Source organism: Xenopus laevis, chromosome 1L (genome assembly GCF_017654675.1).
Source record: "Xenopus laevis strain J_2021 chromosome 1L, Xenopus_laevis_v10.1, whole genome shotgun sequence".
Lineage (NCBI taxonomy): Eukaryota > Metazoa > Chordata > Amphibia > Anura > Pipidae > Xenopus > Xenopus laevis.
In genome coordinates, this window is record NC_054371.1 from 56,067,518 (window position 1) to 56,092,082 (window position 24,565).

A 24,565-nucleotide genomic window follows, 5' to 3' on the forward strand; every position below is an offset into this window, starting at 1 on the left:
TAAAAAAAAAATGGCAGCTTGTGCCTGAAATTGCCAGAAATATAGAAACACCCAATTTCCATCTATTTAGGGATATCGGCACTCATCCCTCTAAATTTAAAAATTTAGTCAGTGAAAAAACAATATTAAAAAAAGTTTTCCAGTAAATAGTGGGTTACCCTAGTTTTTATTTCAAAGTTACAATATCTACCTACAGTAAGTGAGCCGCCTGGTTGCTAGGATAATACAGTTGCTAAGGAAACATTGTTTGGTCAGGTTACAGGGAGGGAAGGTTCATGTTACAGAGCACTGGGCTCACCTGCTGATCTGACAGTAGGATCCAGACTCATTCATTCATACACAATTGCTCAGCTTTCCATAGCATCTGGTTGCCCCGTGCCACAGCATGGCTCAAACTCAGCACAGGAGGCTGTATGCCTGTTCCTCCTCCAGCCAGCAGGATGGTTCAGGCCAGAGGATGCTATACACAGGTAATGAATGGGGGCAGGGCATTAGAACAAACTGATAAAAACTGATGCATGCCAATATGAGGCATTGGCTTCTCTAAAAATTTGTTTTTCATCAAATAATTCTTGTGCCATCACCACTAACAAGAATTATACAAGAAGGACATCTGCTGGCTATAAATAAGTAAATTGCTCAGTATTGTCCTATCATGAAGGGGTTGTTCACCTTTGATTTAATGTTTATGTAGAGAGTGATATTCTGAGACAATTTGCAATTGGTTTTCATTTTTCATTATTTGTGGTTTTTGAGTTATTTAGCTTTTTATTCAGCAGCTCTCCAGTTTGTAATGGAGACAGGAATATGAATAGGAGAGGCCTGAATAGAAAGATGAGTAATAAAAAGTAGCAACAACAATACATTTGTAGCGTTACAGAGCATTTGTTTTTTTTTTTAGATGGGGTCGGTGACCCCTTTTGAAAGCTGGAAAGAGTCAGAAGAAGAAGGCAACTAATTAAAAACCTTTAAAAAATAAATAATGAAGAAACGTGGCTTAGAATTGGCCATTTTATAACATACTTAAAGTTAACTTAAAGCTAACAAGGAGAATGCACAGTACATCCCAGCATGACCAATAAGCAAGTTAATTCCCCCCCCCCACATTTATTAATATTGTTCCTGAATTGTTTTCTCAAGAGTCAGGAATGTTCGCTCCAACCTTAATACCAGTTTTAATTCTTCCGACTGCTTCCAGCATTTTGCTCTATGGGGTGTTCATGCAGCAGAGGGGAACACTATCACCTGTCCCAAACCTTGCTGTCTGTCCTTGGCCTAACTGGTCGTCAGGCTGAGCCCATGCTTCAAGCACCCCAGGGGGCACAACTCCACTGCTCTAGACCCAGTAAAGCCAAAAACCCTTTTTATAACCTGCCCTTTTGTATAGCAACATAGCACCTATAATACACTAACTGAACCACCACTCCCTTCTGAATTGTCGGTAGAATATTAATCCTTATCTTAGACTGCTTTATCTTGTTGCAGGATAAACAGATTCCCTGTGCATTTGTAGTGCAGAAACGCTTCTGTGCATGTGCCGCCTGACAAGGGTGTGCTTTTCGGTCCAGTGCTTCACAACCAAAATAAATACAGCTGGAAATGGCATCCAAAAACAATGCTTTGTATAATGGAGAAAAATGCAGTTCTAAGCAACTTTCAATACACTCGTTGTAATTGCTACTGATAATAGTTTTTTCTTGTTCTATGGTGCGAATCTTGAAACAGTTTAGAGTTTGTTAATCCTTCTTCAGGTCTTTTAATGAACTACTAGATTTGTGTTTCAAGAGTCCAAAGTGCCCAGAATATAAACAGCAGGACAAGTACTGCTTTCAATAGCTTTTATGTGCACAAATAACATTAAAACCATAGAAAATGTTTAATTCATGTTAACTTGTAAAAAGTTCATTGGCATTACATTTTCATATGCAAAATAATGTTGGGTTGGTGTTAGACTTATACAGATAAAGGTAAAGGAAATATAAACCCTCAAAACAAAATAATGTAAAATTGTTCTCCAGAGCAATTCAATAAATTAACTTATTATTGCTGCTAATTTAACAAATTTGAAACAACAGCACCATCTATTGTTCATTTTGACCAACCAGCTACAGTCGGCAGAAAATTTAGAACTGACCAGAGAAGCATCATAAGACCCTTCTGTTCTCATTAAATTAATTTTGTAAGGAGAGTAATATCACAAGACTTTCCTGATCTCACCAACTCACCAGTAATATCAAAACATTTTTTTTAAAAAAATTCGTTTACCACGAAAAAAAACACCAAGACAAATTAAACTTTAAAATGATACAGCCTTTATTAAGAAATAACCAAAACTCTGCTTGCACGCCTCTTCAGAAAAGGCGACATGGCGACAATCCGTCGTGCGGCGCTCGATTTCTCCTCCCTGGCTATCTCCTTTTAAGGAAGGCAGAGAGGAGAAATCAATTGCAGATCGCCTTTTTCTGAAGAGGAGTGCAAGCGGAGTTTCGGTAAGTTATTTCTTAGTAAAGGCTGTGCGATTTTAAAGTTTCATTTGTCTTGGTGTTTTCTTTTTTCGTTATATACTAACGAATTTTTAAAAAAATTATTTTGATGTTACTGGTCCTTTAAGAACAGTGGGCGGTACTGTTGTTTTAAATTCATCATATTAGCAGTGTAAAAACGGTGAATATCTCTAGAAATAAAATGTATATTGTTCAGAAGTATAGTCGGGTAATTTTACCTTAATTTGTTTTGAGATTTTCCATTGAAGGGGTTGTTCGCCTTCAAATAAACTTTTAGCATGATGTAAAGAATGATATTCTGAGACAATTTGCGATATGTTTTCATTTTATATTATTTGTGTTTTTTAAGTTATTTGACTTTTTTATTCAGCGGCACTCCAGTTTGCAATTAAAAAATGATAAAAAAAAAAAATAATGGATCAATTGCAAAGTTGCTTATAATTGGCCAATGCCATTCTATAACATACTAAAGGTGAACTGCCCCTTTAACCTTATATGTGATTGCAGAACACTGAACATATCCTGCATGGGTTTCCCCAGAGAATGTTATAGGGTATGATTAGCCAATGTTATCAATAGCATTTTTATACTGTGTAGATACTAAACAGTCAATACAGATCCAGTGACTATATGTTTGAGTTTGCAGTCACACCTACTATACTTATACTAGTGTGTGCTCAGATACATTTATTCAGGCCATGTCATCAGTACTAGCCGTCATCCTTGTAAAAAGGCAAATAGCTAAGCAACAGCCATAATAAGAATAAATGCAGTCAAAACAAGGTACTGAGAAAAAAGTTTCTATACAGCAATTAGTAACTAGCAACGACTAAAACAAATTTTATGAATGAATGAAATGTTTGCTGTAATTATTTATTGTAAGTCTGAGCAAATGGAACAACAAAGGGCCGCACATATTTCTTTCAACCACAATTAATGAAAAAGTTGCTCCCAGACAAACGCTGATATCTTGGTTGATGCACTTAACCCATAAGTCAGTAGCACTGGAAGTAACTGTAACTAGCATGTAAACTGATATATTCTCATGTGATGTAGCTTAGGTGCAGTAATATTCAGGTGCAGTAAAATTCAGACATTCATTGGCAACTTACTTTTTTCAAAGGTCCAGACTACATTCGGGATTATAGACCAAAACTGCCTGACTTTACCAGTTACATTGGGGAAGTGATGGCACCTAGAGAGAGTACTGGTGATGTGAGTTACCTGTGCCGTGCTGCCCCCGGCACCCCTTCACCTCTACCCAAGGAGTCATACGTTGGAGGCATAGGCTGGGGAGTGTCTGATTTCAGCTACCTCAATAGAAGGCAACTTCTCAATAGCTATCAAATCAAGGTAATTACCAATGCTTTTCCCAAACTTAAGATTTGATATCAGTGATTGGCATATGGTAAATAACATGCAATCATTCACTGGTAGTGCAGAATGAATCAGAACTGCATACTGACAGAGAGCAGACAAAGTGCTAGTGCAGGAATTCCATTGGGACCTTACTGCTGCCACCCGGCTGCCTCTCTAGGGGGCAAATTCACTAAAGGGTGAATTTTCACCAGCGACTGATTCAACACACTCTGCGCCACTTTGCCAGGAGCAAATTCGTTACCACTACCCTAATTAACTGATATGCAAAGTTGCGGCTCAGCAGCCAAACGCTGGTGAATTTTCACCAGCGTTACTTTGGCTGGGCAAGCTTTTCATAGCGAATTTTCACTAACGTTAATTTCTGCCTAGCCAAACTTCGCTAGCACTCTTGACTTAGGTCAGTTTAAATAGGGCGGTACATAAAAGTCGTATGGACGTCTTTATTAGTAATGTTGGTGCAAATGCTTGAAGTGGCCACTTATTATTGTAACGTTCTGGAAAATTCACATTCTAGTGAATTTGCAGAGTAACTGGCATTCACCAGAGCAAAATTCGCCTGGTGATAGGGTGCGAATGAACGCTAGTGAATTGTCCTCTACGCCCATTAGTATATTGGTGATGTCCCTGCGGATGGGATTTCTGGTGAATTTTCGCTAGTATCCGTCACTTTGCCCTTTAGTGAATCTGCCCCTAGGTTTCTCTCAACCTCTAAAGCAGAAAAAAAATTTTTTATTGAGACTTTAATGTTGCATGCATGCTTTTATGTTTCTATTTTTATGCTTTGATGTGCTTCATATAATGTTGCTGTTCAAAAATGTAAAAGCTAATAATAAATATATCAAATTTGATATGTGTTTGTTTATTGGGCAGTGATAAAAAAAATGCATTTAGGTGGCATGGCATAGACTCTCTTTAGTGTTTCCCTCTTGAGTGTATCAAATGAGTGAGTGAATTCAGATTCATGAAAATGAGTACTGTCATAGGATTTTTTTTTTTTTTCAAAACGCATCAGTTAATAGTGCTGCTCCTGCACAGCAACATATTTCCTTCATACACACTATGATCATCCAAGTGGTGGACAAAATTGTGCTGATCAGATCCTTTGGCACATGGGGCAAGTAATTGGTTAACATTAGGGGTATAAGCAAATCCATCAGGTGAGGAGCATATTCACATCTAACATATCCAACAGAATTATTTATCATTAGATTCCTGATCTGATGATAGTTTTTCTTGTACAAGCTGACAACTTGGTCAGGATAGGCCTTCCAGTTCTCCAGTGCAGACTGAGCAGGCAGAACAGAAAGTAGAAGAATTGACTGGAGAGATGATGAAATGCTATTTGCATGCAGCAGATTATACATTACTGAAGTTGATTTAAATCCAAATCCATACAGGCCATGTCCCCCAATTAGCCCTGACAATGCCCTATCATGTCCAGCTACACCCACAATCCAATCCCCAAACCAGACACTTTTATGACCCATATGTTCTCCAAGCAAATTCAGGATGGCTGATTAGTATCAGACAGAAACTGTGTTATGCAAATACTATTAGTGTACGAAAGGGTTTCGCTAATTCTCTGGTGAGAAGAGATTTGCATTTGTGTACAGAGGAAATGTTTTCCTTCTAGCATTTAAATACTGGACAAGAAATTCTCAGGCAGAAGAGTTTCTCTTGTGTGGGACAGTGGGATTAGGTAGGGGGGTTTCAGTAGTTCTAAGGGTTAGTTTACATGAGGAGATTCGGGGAGATTTAGTCGCCTGGCGACTAATCGCCTCTTCTTCTGGGCGACAATCTCCCCGAACTGCCTCAGCATGTCTTCCCATCCGCTATAATGAAAAGTCACCTGCGCTAAAGCAAATGCTGTGCTTCGTTTTCCAAAGTCGTCCGAAGTTGAGGAAACATTGTGCGACTTCGGAAAATGAAGCGCCATGCTTTAGAGCAAGCAAATTTTCATTATAGCAGATGGGAAGACATTCGGAGGCAGTTCGTGGGGGGTTGTCGCCCAGAAGAAGAGGTGATTAGTCGCCAGGCGACAAAATCTCCCCGAATCTCCTCGTGTGAACTAACCCTAATGGTAGAACTGGAGATTTCCACCTAGACTTCAGTGGTAGTCAGTGTCGGACTGGAATGCCAGGGGCCCACCAGAAAACTTTAGATGGTGGGCCCACCGGTAAACCGTGACCATGGGCCCACTTTCCAAACTATTATTCCTCCTCTCTGAAGTCAACCTCTTTATTCTCCTAGTCTTTTATATCTACTTACTATACTTTTTTATTATTATTATTATTACTATACTATACTTCCATTATTAAGCCTCTTTTTTACCATAAAGAAATAGGGAATGACCATGAAATAAGCCAAATGGTTAGAAGCAAGAGGCCCACTGACACCTGGGCCCACCGGGAGTTATCCTGGTATCCCAGCAGGCCAGTCCGACATTGGTGGTAGTTTTTTTTTTTTAAAGTTTTTATTTTTAACAGTTTTAACAACAATAGACAGAGAAGGAAATAGAAGAAAGAAAAAAAAAAAAAAAAAAAAAACCCGTGAGGATTGGTGGTAGTTTATTGTAAAAAACCATGTGATAAGTTTTACTTGTACAATTAAATCTGTCCCAGTGTGTCTGAGCCAATGGACAACTAATCAGGCATCAAAGACATTAGGGCATATTTATCAAAGAGTGAAGTTAGAGGTCACCACTCTCCATTCATTTCTATGGGATTTCTATAAGAGTATTTATCAATGGGTGAAAGTGAAAGTTCATCCTTTGATAAATACGCCAATCGAAATCCCATAGAAATTAATGGAGAGTGGCGGAATCTAACTCTAGATCAACAAAAAATAGCAGCACACCGGTATTATTTGTAAAAAGTGAAGATATTTACTTAAAGTGCCTTCAGGCAACGTTTCAGGCTACTATGGCCCTTTGTCAAGCCTTTCATTAACAATACCAACAAGTGTTTAAATACCCACAGGAAGAGGAGGGGCCACAAATGGTCATCTCCATATTACCCATCATGCACAGTGAAACATTTTAGTGTCTTGAATAATGCACAGTAAAAATTGACCTTTTACTTATACAATGGACCATAAAGATACTGTGACATATTATATATAAAAAAACATTGCAACAGTGTAATTTAAAAGTTACAAGAAACATTTTAACAATAAATATTGGACAGTACTTCAATACCTTGCTTCAATGTATCTTTATATTAAATATCTTGAGAACATTTCTTTCAGGCTCCGATGCTGAATTCAGCAATAAATGACACTGTTGCAATGTTTTTCACAATTTTATATAATATGTCACAGTATCTTTTATGGTCCATTGTATAAGTATAAGGTAAATGTTTCACTGCATTATTCAAGACACTAAAATGTTTCACGGAGCATGATGGGTAATATGGAGGTGACCATTTGTGGCCCCTCCTCTTCCTGTGGGTATTTGAACATTTGTTGGTATTGTTAATTAAAGGCTTGACAAAGGGCCATAGTAGCCTGAAAGATCTTCACCTTTTATAAATAATACGGGAGTGCTGCTGTTTTTGTTCATCTAGGTTAATTTTGCCCTGGGTACAGCGTGCACCTGAGGCTACAAAGAGCCGTTTCCCACTTTTGAAGCAAACATGAACTAAATTAATTGGAATTTCACTCTAGAGGACTGTGGCGATCTCTAACTTCACTCTTTGATAAATCTACCCCGTTGTTTTAAATCAGTTTAAATACTACATACATGCTCATATTTATGTTCTGCTAAAATGAAATCCATGATATAAATTTCTTGTCTAATGAAGGAGATCACTTATTTTTTTAATGTTTAACTAAACAAGTACAATCTTGTCAAGGGATTTTTATCCTTGAGCCACTAAACAAATGAGATGGCTTATTAATCATTCAAGGAGACTGTCTCCTCGGCTACAGAGGATGATAAAGATAGACATTGCATGGTTTGCTTGTTTTAACTGGGAATTAAGTCCTCTGCCCTTTAGTGTTTCTAGAGAACCGCTTACTGGCTTCCTGGCTTATAGAAAGCATATTCTTTTGTATGGAAAATGAACTGCTACTAAATATTCAAAGGGGATAAAAGGCTGCTATAAGGAACGTGAATTTGTATAACGTGCTCTTCTGAACACTGCTGACTTCTAATTTTTGTCTTCTCCTATTAAAAAAAGAGATTTTACAAGCTTCTTCTGTATGTATGACCACTTCTAAAGAGAAAAAGCACCATTGCATGCCAGAAGCCAAGGGGCTGATTCCATATACAAAAAATATACTGCCAATAGGAGGACTCTGTCCCTTGATAGTCCAGCACAGTGACATAACAGCAGGGGGATAGAGGGCACCATACGCAGGGAGGTTTGTGAGAAGAGAAGCCTCTTGAATAGGTAATGAACCCCTTGAAATGGAAGAGCTATAACAAAGCAGATTTTGTGACGCGATACAGTGTCACCTGCCTGGTTCTCTTCATTTTGTGAGCAGGTTTTTGTTTGACCTCACTGCTGATTTTGATGAGGCTATGCAGTAATTTGAAACAAATATTATCTCTTTGTGAAATCCAGCTGCCAATCAAAAATGAGCCAGATTTAAAGGGATATTACCCCAGTTCCCAGGGCACAAATCACTACTCATAGCAAAATAAATTCCTGTAGTTCAAAATTCGTAAAATTCTATGTTTATTCAAAAATCCATATTTATTTATTTTTTATACTGACCCCATGATGATCCACCTACCTATGCAGTAATTTGGTCCTGTATAAACAACTAAATTAAATGCAACTGTTTTCTTTAGTTTAAACAGGGCAGTATTTGAAGTATGGCCACCCCTAGACCAGGGCACCTCATCATCCCCTGCCACCTCTTTCTCCTCTTTACTTTACAGTATACAGCTTTAAAATCCTCCCCACCTGCCCTACCTCCAGTAACTGAAGCACACTGCTAGCAATAGTAGATATGGCATGGGCCCTACAGTTCTGCACTGGTCCCTAGGCCTGGGCTATTGTGATCTTTCCACAAATCCAGGCCTGAGTTTACAAATATAAAGTTTAGTATACAAATTGGCTTAGCTGAATGCTAAGATTTTGTTGTTCACCTTCCAAACAATTTTTTCAGTTCAGTTGTTTTCAGATTGTTTGCAAGAAATAAAGACTTATTTCAATTACTTTGCATCTTTTATTTTTTACGTTTAAAGTTTAATATTCCTGTTTCCGGTGTTTGAGTTTGAGTCTAGCAGCTCAGTGATCCAGGAGCATCTAAACTGTCACAATTTGCTACATTTCATTGATACAATCAGTTGATACATTTCTCAGCAGCATCTCTGGAGTATTAGCAACTATTGTATCAATTCTAACAGCTGCCTTTAATGAAACTCAGGGATTCTGCTCAGCAGGGACAAAGATAAGAGATGTATCAACTAAGGGTTAGTCCACACAGGGTATTTTGGGGAGATTTGGTTGCCTGGCGACTAATGGCCTAGTTTTTGCGGCGACCAATCTTCCCAAACGCCTTCCCTGAATCTGCGCCGGCTAAAATGAAAAAACGCTGGCGGCAGTTTAGAGGGTCAATGACCCCCTTCCTAGAGCTGTTTATACGGTAAAAAATTAGACTATACACTTCAATATTATTTTATTATTATATTATAACTTTATTTCTGGTGAACTATCTGAAACCAACTGAACTGAAAAAAGGTGTTGGAAGATGAACAACCCCTTTACGTTAAAAAAACAAAAACAAAAAACAATAGTCTATCTAGCAAAATAGAGGCAAATAAATCAGTTCTAAACCATAAATGTTGTTCAGATAATTCCCACTTCAGTTGGAGCCCTCTTATCATTTGTACCGTATTGTAAAGGAAGAAGTGACATTACAGTAAATGTCTAGGGTGCAATACCTTGTCATTAACACATAACATTGGTAATGATCTCATATTGTTATGGTGTGCAGGGTTCACAATCATTTTCCATCTGTGCTCCACAAGTTGTTGTGTGCATTGGTGTGAAAATTGCAAGCTGTGTGTCTAACTTTAGAGGGAACATAGCCAATCAACACAAAGATAGGTGTGGAATAGAAAGAAGCTGCATATCCTTTATTAGGGTAACATGAGAATATTTTACTGCTAATTAGTACATAAAATAATGTGATTGCGGAATATTCCCAAAACCTAATTTAAGATGAGCTATAACAGCATGCTATAATGCTCTACTGAAAAGGGGAGAGAGACAGAATGTGCCCTGGAGGGGTTAATGTTATCACTGCATTAATAGTGCTGATTAATGGGAATTGAAGAGGGGCAATGAACAGCAAGAAAATTCCTAATGAGATGGAAAGTGAATGTTCTGCAGCTGTAGGTATAAGTACCACACTGATGTCTCCTGGAAGACTGACTCATATAACTGCCTTCAGTGCACACACCACAATAATGAGCCTTTCATGCACAAAATTGCACCTCAAGGGATACCAGGTCTCCTGTCCCAGATGGGTCAGTGACCTGCCAAAGACTTGAGGAAGAGTAGAACCTAATGAAACACAGTCGATTACCGAGGCAGCAGAAACGGCATGAAGGGATCAATCTCTTGACTGTTACAGGCTGACGAGTTCTATTTTACCCACCATGGAGCAATCTCCCACCAGCAGAGCAGAAGGCATCAGTCTTGCATAATGCAGCATGGATTTCATGTGCTTCCAATCGGCTTTTATTCAACGTGTCCTTCCTAATGTTGTACTGTGTTCTGGAATATAGGGTGCTTAATAACTCCTACAGGATGTTCTGTTATCTAAATGTTTATAAGAGAACCAGGGAAACAGCCTTAGTAGGCCATGGGCAGGAATTACTAGTACTCTGTAAGCATTATTTTTTTATGGCATTTAAAAAGGACACATATTGGTGACCTTGACTAAAGATCCCCATAGACGCGACGATTCTTCTTGCCGAACGACCGATTTTAGGGAAGTCCGACCAATCCTTCGAAATTATCGTGCGGTTAGTGGGTTTCGAACGATCGTACATCTTACGATTTTTGCAGCCGACATCTGTCAGGAAATTGATCGGCCAGGTCAAAAAATCTTTGTCGGTCCCAGTGCAATCTATCTATGTTTGCAGAGGCAAGCAGGCAGCTCCCCTTTGTTTTCCTTGCAAATTGGTCTTTTTAGTTTGGTCACTTCGTATGATCGTTCCGAGAAAATCGTGGTCTCGTGATGAGGATCGGATCTTTTAAAAATCTCAACATCTATGGCCAGCTTACATGTATACTGACAAGATAGGTCTACTTGTCTAGAACCAAACTACATTTGTTTGTGTGATGAGCTATATTATAATTCTGTGTTATAATGCTATTGACAATATATTTGCTCAGTAATGTGGGTAGTTTTGCATCCTTTTGGGGTCCGTCACAGCATCGCAGGGAAATTCCAGATCTATCAGGGGTCTGTATCAGCAGCAAATACTCCTGCTGAGGACTGGCTTGACTATGACAGAGAAATATAGAAACTGGTGCTGCTTTAGTAATCCTTGGCAACAAATTAGATGTCTGATCTACCTTATAAGCTTGTAGAAGTTCAAGCAAATGCTAATAACTAGAGTTATAGAATATGTTTACTATATTTGCCTTACTGTTAATGCCAAAGCAAGTTAAAAGAAGTATCTATCTATCTATCTATCTATCTATCTATCTATCTATCTATCTATCTATCATCTATCTATCTATATATCATCTATCTTTCAATCTTTCAATCAATCTATCTATCAATCAATCTATCTTTCTATCTATCATCAATCTATCTATCTATCTATCTATCTATCTATCTATCTATCTATCTATCTATCTATCTATCTATCTATCAATCTATCTATCTATCTATCTATCTATCATCTATCTATCTATCATCTATCTATCTATCTATCTATCTATCTATCTATCTATCTCTATCTCCTTGTATGATTTATAGCTATTATAAACATACCTAAGGTATGTTCACACAAAATAAATAATCAAATCAAATAATAAATGTATTAATATTATTTATAAATGAATTGCATGATTTACATGCATATATTTGTGCTAGAATAGCTGAAGTACTTAAAATGTAAATTTATATTTTTGTTTTTTTATGCTTGCACAGCATGGACAGTTCCGCAAAGCTTGTGAAGAAAATACAACTCATAGGTATCAGAATCCATGGTGAGTACTACAATATGTTCACTGTATGTGTCGCTGAAGTACAATCAAGGAGTATCTTTAAAGGGGTGGTTCACCTTTAATTTAACTTTTAGTATGATATAGAATGGCTAATTCTCATAACTTTTCAATCGGCCTTCATTTTTATCCTTTTTATAATTATTTGCCTTTTTCTTCTGACTTCATTGACCCCATTTAAAAACAAATGCTCTGAAAGGCTACTTTGTATTACTTAGGCCTTTTCCTATTCATATTCCAGTCTCTTATTCAAATCAGTGCATGGTTGCTAGGGTCATTTGGGCCCTAGCAACCAGATTGCTGAAATTGCAAACTGGAGAGCTGCTGAATAAAAAGCTAAATAACTCAAAAACCACAAAAAATAAAAAAGGAAAACCAATTGCAAATTGTTCCAGAATATCACTCTATATATCATACTAAAAGTTAATCTAAAGGTGAACAACCCCTTTAATTCTCCAGTGTAAAAATGACAAACCAAACATCATACACTTCATCACCCTTCCACTCTCCCTGTGAGATGGGGATAAAAATGAATATAAAATGAATATAAACTGGGGTACTTAGGGACTCCTGCAGTAACATTGGCAGCAGCAACCAGGGAGGCCGGGAACAAGAGCCAGAATAAAAGTCCTACCCCATCCCTAACTTTTAGTTAAAATGCTGCTTTTGTTTCATCTTTCCTACCACACACAGGAGCAGAAACAGGAGGAATTAACTGTTTACATGGGCAATAAGTTCCATGATTTATTTTCTTAAAGGAAAACTATACCCCCCATTCTTTAATATGCTGTTGCTTAAGTATTTATTTTGGGGGTACAGTTTTCCTTTAACTACCTATAGGAAAATGACTCTGAGTTGGGAGATTTTGATGGAAGCTTTTGTATACAAGTATTGCTTTTACAAGTGTTTTGCAAATCCCCCCAAGATGGCCCTTTAGTAAACTAACACCAAAAATCATCAACGATCTTATATATGATAAGTATTATCTCTGATATGTGATACGAGGCAATAACAGGTGTGGCCAAAGTATCCAATCATACGTATATACTTGCTGAAATTGCTTCTCCTGGAGCCTCCAGAAATATTTGGTAACAAAGAATCTGCAAGAAATGTCTTTTTGAATTTAATTTTCCACAAAAATGTGGCTGTTCTAGGCAAAAGAAATCAAATCCAGTTTCAGTGCCGCTCTTGGTTTCTAAGTCAGCAAGATGTCTAATTCACTTGAATGAGTATGAGCCAAGAAGTCTTGCTTCCTACACGTTGATACATCTCTAAAATGTATTCACATAAAAAATCTACATATTTTAGATTCTTTTGTTCACTTTCCATGAACTGCAAATGATCTGCTATTTCAATTATGAAAGATACCTTTACTATTCACAATATCCTGGACTTATCCAAGTCTTTTCAGACTGACAATCATTTTTTTCCAGTACAAATTCTTCGCCTACTGGGCCTGAATATCTGTTATTTGGCATGGTTTTTGTTCTCTTCATATCATTTTTATCTATATTACTTGGTCTCTTCCTATTCTATTAACTGGATGCATAATATCACTTACATCACATCACACATATATAACACTGATGTGGGATTTGTATTTCATTATCTAGACAAGGAAAATACAGATGCCTCTGCACTGCAGGACTGTTGACACTTCACTATAAACAACATATTTTTCACAAAGTCTTTTGACTGCGACTGTATCGATTAATAATCCATTTAGCCTGGCTTGTCCCCAAGGATTTTAAAGAAGACCTGTCACCCAGACACAAAAATCTGTATAATAAAAGTCCTTCTCAAATTAAACATGAAATCCAATTCTATTTTTTATTTAAGCATTCATAGCTGTTGTAAGCTCATTTAAAAATCTCAGCTGTCAATCAAATATTGTCTGCCCCTCCTCTATGTCTTAGGCAGACAATTACTTTCACTTTCCATTCAGCACTTCCTAGATGTCACTGCTCTCCCCACATTCCCCCGTTCTCTTCACCATTTAATTGTGTAGCCAGGGCATGGGGATGGACATCAGGTCCCCCATTCTGGTGCACAAACAAGATTCTGAGATGATGGAAGGCTTTCCTTAATAACAGTGTCCATCTGCCTGCTTGCTATAATTATAAATTCCCAGACTGAAGGAAAGAAGATTCAAAACAGTGTAATTAAAGTTTCTTTTGCTTGACTAAAGTGATAAAATAGGATTCTGAATATTTTTTTGGGGTGACAGATCCCCTTTAAGCCTAGTATTATATTTACATGAAAATACAGTTATGCATGCCATGTTGATTTGGGGCTAAGGAAAGCAAAAGTGCTTATGAGTCTTTCTGTTTTTATTTATTATCTTCAGTGCAGTGATCACTGAGTGAGGATTACTTTGTACGGTTGAACAGTTACTTAATACCAATGAACTGCATAGTTGAAACCCTAGTGATTTGACTGCTGTTGTACTAATGTCAGGCTTTTCACTAGAAGTCATCTGAATATGGCCATTATGGATGCTTCATTAATTTTATTGATATAGTTTTAGTGAAACTGCCATTGAAAGTAAACAGGAGCACAGTAAGCATAATGATCTCTGAGTTCACTTAATGGAATGGAATGATCTGTGGTATACAGCCTGTTTAGGGTCATGACTTTATCTCCCCTTGCACCATTATAAGATATAGATAAACAGCTTGTTCAGGAGTCATCTGCTACCCCAATAGCACTGCCTTCTGGACTTTATGAGAATTTGAGCCTGAAGTTGGGCGCCAATGGTTTAGCTAAATGTGCATGTACTTCCATTTTTAATATCAAATTGGTACTGGTTATAGGCTCATTAATCACCCAGGTTTAAGATGGCATTGATGCTCTAGCAACATCACATATACAGGTATGGGACCTATTATCCAGAATGCTTGGGACCTGGAGTTTTCCAGATAAGGGTTCTTTCTGTAATCTGGATCCCCTACTTTAGTGTACTAAAAATCTAAACATTATTTAAACCCAACAGGATTGTTTGCCTCTAATAAGGATTCATTATATCTTAGCTGGAATCAAGTTATTCTTTTATTGTATGGGACCTGTTTTATGAGACCTGTTATACACAATGCTCTGTACCTGGGGCTTTCCAAATAATGGATCTTACCGTAATTTGGATCTTCATACCTTAAGTCTTCTAGAAAATCATGTAAACATTAAATAAACCCAATAGGCTGGTTTTGCCTCCAATAAGGATTAATTATATCTTAGTTTGGATCAAGTACAAGCTACTGTTTTATTATTACAGAAAAAAAGGAAATCATTTTTAAAAATTTGGATAAAATGGAGCATATGGGAGATGGCATTTCTGTAATTCGGGAGCCTTCTGGATAATGGGTTTCCACATACCTGTAACAGTGAAAAGGAAATCATTTTTAAAGATTAGAATTATTTGATTAAAATGGAGTCTATAGGAGATTGCCTTCCCGTAATCCTGAGCTTTCTGGATAATGGGTTTCCAGCTAACAGATCCCATGGCCTGTACTAATTATATTATCATAGTGCTGAGGTCACTGAGGCCTGTCCTGTGTTTATAATTCTTGCAAAAAGAAATATTATAATGGACAGGGGGGCAAACGAAAATAGTGAAGGGGCAGATGTATGAAAAATTAAAAGGAGAAGCCTGCCACCTGGAAGTTTAAAAGATCAGTTGAATCAACAGGCCAATTCCATTGACGCACATAAAATCATTATATCTCATTGTCCAAACATTCAGGAATCTCAGAACCCCAAATAATTAGTCGCCATAGGTATTGAATTCAATAGAAGGTTATGCACAATGTAAACCTTGCTTTCTTAAGCAATCAATACAATCTTGTCTATTCAGGCAGAGACTTTCTGGATCAGTATTTGTCCTAATAAATGGCTCCATTTACTCTACTTTCATATTGCCTTTCAGAACCCACACACTTTGACTGATCCACAGAGGCCTTTACATAATTATTCCCAGCTCACAAAGAAATGACGGCAGTTTTGACACCAAGCTGAAAGCTGCTTCAGATACAGATGTCAGATATTTAGGAGCATCAGCAAAATCCCCAGGAACAGTCACGCCGCACAGAACTTTAGTGCTCAAATCTATGCCACACTCATATCTTGCCCACCAGGCTTCCTTCCCTTCTGCCACCCAGGAGAATGCCACAGATGTTCCTAGGGATTTCTCTGGAGCCTTTGTAATCTGATTTATCAACCGATTTAAAGATAAAATATAAGATATGTAGATATGAGTTTTTATTAAGGGAATAAATGTAGATGTTGTGCACTAGTATAAAAAAGATACATTTGCTGGACTAGATGTCATTCTGATGAACAATTATATAAATTTGCATGACTACATAGTAATTAAGAAGGTAAAATGACTGGCATTCTATTTGACTGCGAACATGACTTGCGACTGTGTTTTAAGAAAAATACTGATATTTAAAAAGGGTGATTCAAAAGTTAACTTTTGGCGGCAGATTTATCAAGGGTCGAATTTAGAAGTTAAAAATACTTCGAAATTCGACCATCGAATTGGAATACTTCGACTTTGAATATGGAAGTCAAAGTTTTTTCCATCGAATTTGGGTATCCTGCGGTCGAAGTAAAATCATTCGATCAACGATTAAATCCTTCGAATCGAACAATTCAAAGGATTTCAGAGATCGATCGAATGATTTTACTTCGACTACCAAAAACGTAGAAATATGTTCTAGAAGGTCCCCATAGGCTAACATAGCACTTCGGCAGGTTTAATTTGGCGAAGTATTGAAATCACAGTTTTTTTTAAAGAGATTCGATTATCGAATGGTCGAATATTCGAACGATTATACTTCGAATCGAATTCGAAGTCGTAGTATCCTATTCGATGGTCGAAGAAACCAAAAAATCACTTTGAATTTCGACTTTTTTTACTTCGAAAATTCCCTAGAATTCACTTCGACCCTTGATAAATCTGCCCCTTAGTATGTTATAGAATGGCCAGTTCTAAGCAACTTTCCAATTGATCTTTATTATTTTGTTTCCCTTTTTCTTCTGACTCTTTCCAGCTTTCATTGACCCGATCTAAAAACAAATGTTCTGTGAAGCTACAAATTTATTATGACTAGTTTTTATTACTCATCTTTCTATTCAGGCCTCTCCTATTCATATTCCAGTCTCTTATTCAAATCAGTCCAAGGTTGCTAATGTAATTTGGGCCATAACAACCAGATTGCTGTAATTGCAAACTGGAGTGCCGCTGAATAAAAACCACAAATAATGAAAAAAAAAATAGTCACTATTTTAGCCCAAACAAGATTTAGAAATGGCACATTTCTTTAGTGCTGGATCCTTGTTTAAAACCAGGCAGATTTATCAAAATTCAACACTGCGTTGTTTCTCAATTTAAGAAAAAATGCCGAGAAAAACTTGAAGAAACACAAGAAAATTTTTAGAATATGAATTGAACTAGATAATGCTAATAAATGTTAGCACACTTATGGGGGAATGTAATAAAAGCTGCAAAGAGCAAAACAATAAGCACAAATTAGAATAAAATGTCTCATTTTGCAATGTACTACTCTTCCTTAAACTGTTATTACATTGCCCACTTTTAAGAAGAGCTTGAAGGTGTCGTAATCTTATGGAGCAAACATAACTTTTTCAGTAAGAAGTTTTATTACATTCACTGCGCACAGGCGCAAACTATAAAATTCGCAAACCTTCTTCCATTGTAGGAAGTGGTCGCTAAACGGTTTCCGGGTTCACAAAAGCTATATTAAATTCACACAAAGGCAAATTTGTTCGCACAGAGGCATAACTTTTCGCATTACGAATATTTTTTCCGTTACCGACTTTTATTACATTCCCCCATATGTCAGGAACAGGCCTGGTTATCCCTTTGCGGTGGCAACATGCCGCCCCTGAAATCTTGCTGTCCCAGGCCCGGGCCTTTGTGGCCTTGCCACAAATCAGGGCCTGGTCAGAAAAGTGTTAACATATTGTAAATTGGCACATTTATGAATTCAGATGCAACTGTCAGTTTGCTTTGAGCAGTCAGATTCCAGCGAATTACAATTCATGGGCAGCTTTGAGCCTTAATGCCTCTCACAATCATTAAAGGAGAAAGAAAGGCTTCTTGCAGTTGGGGGTGCCAAATGTTTAGCACCCCAAGTGATTGTATTTACTTACCTAAAACCCCAGGCTGGAGCTCCTATCAGCAGAAAACTGCACCTGCCCGGGGTTCCTACAGCGAGCCCCACGGAGCGATCCTCTTCTGGCTTCTTCCCGGGGATGAAAGAGGAAGACAGAAGAGGATCACTCCATGGTGCTCGCTGGAAAAACTCGGGCCGGTGCAGTTTTTTGCTGATAGGAGCACAGGCCCAGGGTTTTAGGTAAGGAAATACAATCAGTTGGGGGTGCCTCACATTTGGCACCCCCAAGTGCAAGAAGATTTTCCTTCTCCTTTAATCCCTAAAGCAAACAGCAATGACATTTTTTTCTGTGAATTTAACTATGAAAGGTTTGTTACTGCAGGATAAAAATACTGAATATTAATAATGGCAGGTTTAAGGGACAAAAGTGGAACATGATGAAATGATGTACGTTTTAGTGGTAAGAAGCATGTTTGCTACCTGTGTGTGCAGGGCTGTTGTTACACTAGGGTAGAAAAGGGTTTATTGTTGGCTGTCGGCACAAGAGAGACACCTTGAGGAATGATGAGAAAAGGACACATGACTTCCAGAGAATATTTACTCATTTATATACAATGTAGGAGGAGGATGGATTTCCTGATTATGTTTGTAATGTTTGTTGTTACTATACAGAACTTGTATTCTGTTTTACATCTGTACTGTATTCACTTTAATTCTTATTACTTACTATTCTTCATTCTTACTATAGGTATAGTCCATTTTATCCAAATAATCCAAATGTTTAAAAATGATTTCCTTTTTCTCTGTAATAATAAAACAGTAGCTTGTACTTGATCCCAACTAAGATATAATTCATCCTTATTGGAAGTAAAACCAGCCTACTGGGTTTATTTAATGTTAATATGATTTTTTAGTAGACTAAAGGTATGTCCCACACCTGTACTTACTATTCTTCATTCTTACTACAGGTATGGGGTATCTGTTGTCCGGTTATGCAGAAAATATCTATAGTAATAAGTCAAATCAACTGGACTTGCTGTATTTTTCTTTTTCCTTGAAGATGTTTCGCTAGTCATCCGATTGGCTTTCTCAATTCAGAACGTCCAAGTTTAAATGGAGGTGCGAGGGGGGGTATGCGACACCTATTGTCTGCCATATACAATGCTGTTTTAGCACCTCTCCCTGGACAGTTTGATAACATCTCATAACTCCAATCATGCTAATACCATCAACACCTTGCCTCCATGAGATCTCTGACCCCATACTGGTTTTACTAAACAGATTGTGCTAATTGAAATAAGATTCCAGGGCATAGGACAATCTGAATCAAGAAAGCCAGTCAGATGGGGTGGGAGTCTTCCATAGACTCCATTCAAATAATTAAGGACAAAACATGCAACATCTCTTAATGTTTTCACTTTTTTACTATAAAGGCAAAATAATAAGTGAATCTAATAGGGCTTGTGCTTTTCAGTGCAAACAATCTATATATGTTTATTCATGGGGCCCTTAGAGATACACATGACTGGAGCTCCTTAGGAGTAACCAACTTAGCTTACACCAATCCTTCATAGGTTATTAAGTGAAGGGAGGTAGCCAAAAATGTAGTTATTATAGGTTGTACTCTTGGGAAATGTGTTTGTGCTTTTATCATGTTAACAGCATGTTGATTTCTTAAGGACTCCACCTCCACAAGTTCTTGATAAATCGGAATATGGAGCCAGAGCTAGGCTGGCATGGACTGAAGACAATTATGACAGTTTCAACATTCATGGTGGTGAAGCATCAAGACTTCAAGAACATTCAATTCCAGGACAGGTTTGAATTATCAGGTAAGCAGGGGTTGCCAGTCTGTAAGACAGGGTTAAGTTGGTTTGCTTATGTGCCATATGTTAGGAAATGTAGGGGGGAAGGTGGGTATCCCAGAAAAAATGTAAGATCTTTTGTAGCCTATTACCCTGAAAAATGAAAAGTCGCCAGGGTTTTTTTGGGACTTAGAAGTATTTTTGAGGAAGTTCTATCTACTCTATTGCACTTCTCCTGCTCTAAGGTGGCGAAGGCAAGTCTGGCACAAGAGGCAACGTTCAGTAAAATCCACATCTTAGTGAATTTGCGTAGTTACGTCCCTTCGCCAGAGCAAAAATTCGCCAGACGTTAGGGAGCGAAGTTCCCGCTAGAGTCTATATCCTTCGCTAGCGAAGTTACGCCAGCGACCGTTAGTAAATTGTCGAAGTACCGAAATGATGTCAGGCGGGTGAATTTTCACTAACGTTAGTCACTTCGCCCTTTGCCAAATTTTTGGTACTCTGAATATAAAATTGTATTAATCTGCACTGATGGAAATAGACCTCTCAACACTGCCACATCTGCTATTACAGTTAAATTCTTATTATATCTTATGAACGTTAACATCAGTTTACTTGATAGATCTAAAAATTTGTAACCTGCATAATAATTCCTGTGTTGGGTGATTCATACAGATTGATCTCAATTATCTTTATTCTTGTCCACTTTTAGGAATGTGAATAGAAATGGAGCAATGAGTGTGGAAGAAGAAGATGTGCTGTAAACTATGACTTCCATCTTACCAATGGATGAGAACTGTCAATGATAAATAGGTGTATCCTGGTGGAACAAACTCGATGTTTATCTTGTTTTTAACATCTGTTTGGGAGGGGGTGAAGGCTGGTCTAGCTGCTCGTAGTCTTTTACTAAGGGAAAGTACATACTGTTTGGCTATTTATATGTAGGTGTGTGTTATAGAGTTTCTAGTGAATGGATATTAAGATTAGATGTGTGCCTAATGAACCACTCACATTTATTGCAGGCAATGCAGGACAAAGCACACGTTCCCTCCCTGCTCAATATCATTTGTTCTGTCTAAGAAAGGCCCATCCCTATGCATTTGTAAGATTTGTTTTATATAGAGAATGTTCCATCTAGCAAGCAAATCTGGGTGGGCAACCTCTGATCAGGAACAATTGCAAGCACACAGCCATTAAGGTTTCTTTTCTTTTTGCAGTGTAAACAAACACAATAGCCACGCTAGATCAAACTGTCAGCAACACATAAAACACAAAGCTGGAGAGGTGGGGGAAGCTTGATTGTGTCTCATACCACCCACCCTTGTGCATGGGAAGAGTCTGGATGAATAGTGCAATAGTATGTAAAGATCGTGCTTTACTTAACACCCCAATGTGCTTTCACATTGCATCTGTGTCCTTTGTGTCTCCTGGTACAGGGATAATTGCTTTGATTCAGTCAATCTCATACACGTACAGAATGAGCACTGGGCTTAGGGTGGTGATAAATCTTTACAACTGTGGGCGACAAATCTCCCCAAAATACCTTCCCAAGAAGGCAAGAATGTGAATCGCCAGCGGGATGGCATACTAGTCGCTTCGGTTTTCCAAAGTCACCCAAAGTTTCCTTGTGAGACACCAAATCGATGCTTATGCCATCCTGCCGGCGATTCACGTTCTTGCCGGTTGGAAGGCATTCCGGGAAGATTAGTTGCCCACAGTAGCGAATATTTTTTGCAGGTGACTAAATCTCCTCCTCCTACAGTTCCTAGTTACCTTTACTTCTAACTCATGCACTTGATACTTGTTCATTCTAGAATTAAAAAGAAATGTGAAATGTACTGGATTCATCTAAATTCTAATAACCGGTTTTACCTGCTTCAGTGCAGATGACTACACTAGCAAAGGTCTGTGTGGTCAAACTTCTCTCTTAACAGACATTGGCACTAAATTTGAGGATCAGTGGAAAACTGGTGGCCACCAGCATTCTAAGGTGCAAGTCCTTTGTCCCTTCATGGGAAATAATGAGAGAATTTTTGGTTCCAATCTACAAGAATGACCTGGGAGAGCTGGTTCAGATATGGAAACTAAATTAAAGGGATCATTTCAATACAGTTTGATTGATTTTCTAAATTGATGTAATAGTTTGGAATCCAGCAGATAACCAACAGGATTCCCAGCGTAAACTTTAAAGGGGTTATTTATCAAAGGTCGAATTTTATAGTTTTTTTATACCTAAAAAGAACTCACAATTTAATGGTTCCTTATTTAAGAAAACATTTGAATCAGCTAGTTTGGGGTAACAAATGTGAAAACTCTAATTGATCGAGTTTCGTTGGGAAAAATCTCAAATCGCTCAAAGTGAAAGTTTTCAGGCAAAACCCTCCGAAAAAACTCAAACATCATGAAGGCTATTAACATCTTCAAATGGTTCAAGGAAGCTTTGCTATTGACTCCTACATGACCTCAACAAGTTTTAGATATAGGTATTTCTGGATTTAAGCTATTTCCAGGGTCTGGGTATACCGTAATAATAAAATAATGAATAAAAAACAAATTCTAGGCTTTTTTAACCCAAAAACTTGATTTTTAACCTTGAAAACATGAATTTTCATGGAAAACACAACTCGATCCTTAATAAATCTGCCCATTATCTAAAAATGTGTGGTTTTCTAATTTTTTTGAAAGAGCTCTAAAGATTCAAGACTTATAAAGTGTAAAAAAAACACAAATACATAACTTCGCCACATAAAAGTTCTCGAGGTCCTATATAAGTCAAAGGGAGCTGTGCTGATCTTTTTGAACCCCTCTAAATCAATTCGGACTTTTAGAGGTTTTTACAATTTTTTCATGAAATTTTTTTTCAGGAATGGTCTGAAAAGGTAGATTACAGAGAACAAATTACAGAAGACAAACAGCATGCTTTTGTACTCAAAAATATTTATTGCACCAATTTCCACAAAAAGTATACATAATACAACAGCTACAAATTCCCCAAATTTGGGTAAAATAGAGACAGGCACACATCCAAAACATGAATGATTTTGTGGTGCTGATTCTGATTTCATGGTGTAAATCTGTTTGGCTATTACTCACAGCTACAGCAGTGATCCCTTTTTTTTTTTTTTTTTTTGAATAACAGATTTAAATCTTTAAAAGGGGAAAGCAAACAATGAAATTCAAAACATGGGAAAAAATGTTTGTAAAATAAAAAAACTTTTTCCGAGCTGTATGCAAGCACTTTCTCCTTAAGGGTAAACACTATATCAGGTCATTAGAATGAAATGCTAAATTAATGGGATTTTTTTTTTTTCAGAATGAAAAATTCTGCAAATCAATAGCAGCAAATAAAAAAAATGTGGACTAGTTTCTGTATATTTTTTTGAATAATCACAGTCCTAAGGCATTGTGACATATTTGCCCAGAATGAAACCTGCTCTAATACTGATAAAAAGGAAACTTACATCTAAGCCAATGACACAAGCACATCTGAAGTTCACAACATTCACCGCCAGCGCACGCAAAATTCTCCAATCTCTTTCATTGGCAAAGTAGTGTAGCCATTTATAAAGCAATACAACAGCAAGATAAGCAGAGCAATTCCATTGCAGGACATTACGATACATTCTGTGCTTCCATCATAATATCATTATCTTACAATCATTTCATAAAAAAATAATTAAGACTTAACAAGGTACATGCAGAGCCATAAACTGTGAGGTAGAAGTCTGAAAAAGACAGTGATTAAGGTCTGTTTAGGTCTAGTCTTTTCCTCTATTTACTGTGCCTGGAATAAGGGCTTCTATCACATTGTCTGCCTTGGCCTCAGTTCTTAGCTTTTATAGGAATGGACATTGTTTCATGGACAAGTACACATAACACATAGGGGGTTATTTATCAATATTTTCTAAAAAAAAAAACTCCAACCAAATCTGCACTGGTTCTTTTGGCTTATTTATTAATACACTTTTCCGAAAATTTTGTTTGCAGGGAAAAAAATCCCAAAAAAATACAAATTTCACAAATGTTTTGGAATTTCAGATTTTTTTCGGATTTTTGGATTACTGCATGAAACCCAGCTCAGGTCAAAAAATCTTTGGGACTTCTCCCATTGACTTATATGAAACCTCGGCAGGTCTGAGATGCCGGATTTTCAGATTCAGACTTTTTCCATCCTCTGAGTATAATATATTCCTTAAAATTCTAATTTTATACTATAAAAACACGGATTTTTCGGGTTTTTTGGCATTTGAAGTTTAGTATATAACCCCCATAGTGTATCCGTATCTCTTGCATTTGGCTCTGATAGCTTTAGAATTACTAATGCTTTGATTCCAACTGCAAAAGAACTAGTACAATAAGGTGAGTAAAATGCAGCTAAAATAAGGAGAGCAAATGGTGGTTTTAGTCCTAAAGGGAAACTTAATACACCCAGCTTGTCTGACGGCTCCAGTGACAGAACTTTAATACTATTCTACATTTGAGCAAGTGTTACGTTGCTAAATCAGTAGACTACACTGAAACATTGGTTAGATCTGACCTTGAGCCAC

The 24,565-nt window shown here is 37.4% G+C and overlaps 1 protein-coding gene across 1 annotated transcript; it reads left to right on the forward strand.

Annotated features, from left to right (window-relative positions):
* The first annotated feature begins 237 nt into the window (after positions 1 to 237).
* c4orf45.L (chromosome 4 open reading frame 45 L homeolog) lies at positions 238 to 20,851 on the forward strand. The gene is made up of 5 exons (XM_018231035.2): positions 238 to 470; positions 3,628 to 3,857; positions 12,006 to 12,064; positions 19,893 to 20,045; positions 20,731 to 20,851. The coding sequence occupies exons 1-4, from the start codon at positions 386 to 388 to the stop codon at positions 20,035 to 20,037; spliced, it is 519 nt and encodes a 172-aa protein (XP_018086524.1). The 5' UTR covers positions 238 to 385; the 3' UTR covers positions 20,038 to 20,045; positions 20,731 to 20,851.
* The last annotated feature ends 3,714 nt before the right edge of the window (positions 20,852 to 24,565 follow it).

Excerpts from the sequence above, each read along its gene's own strand:
- c4orf45.L (XM_018231035.2), top strand. The coding sequence starts at position 386 with ATGGCTCAAACTCAGCACAGGAGGCTGTATGCCTGTTCCTCCTCCAGC. Across the intron at positions 3,858-12,005 it reads TCAATAGCTATCAAATCAAG|CATGGACAGTTCCGCAAAGC; the intron begins GTAATTACCAAT and ends ATGCTTGCACAG. Across the intron at positions 12,065-19,892 it reads CATAGGTATCAGAATCCATG|GACTCCACCTCCACAAGTTC; the intron begins GTGAGTACTACA and ends TGATTTCTTAAG.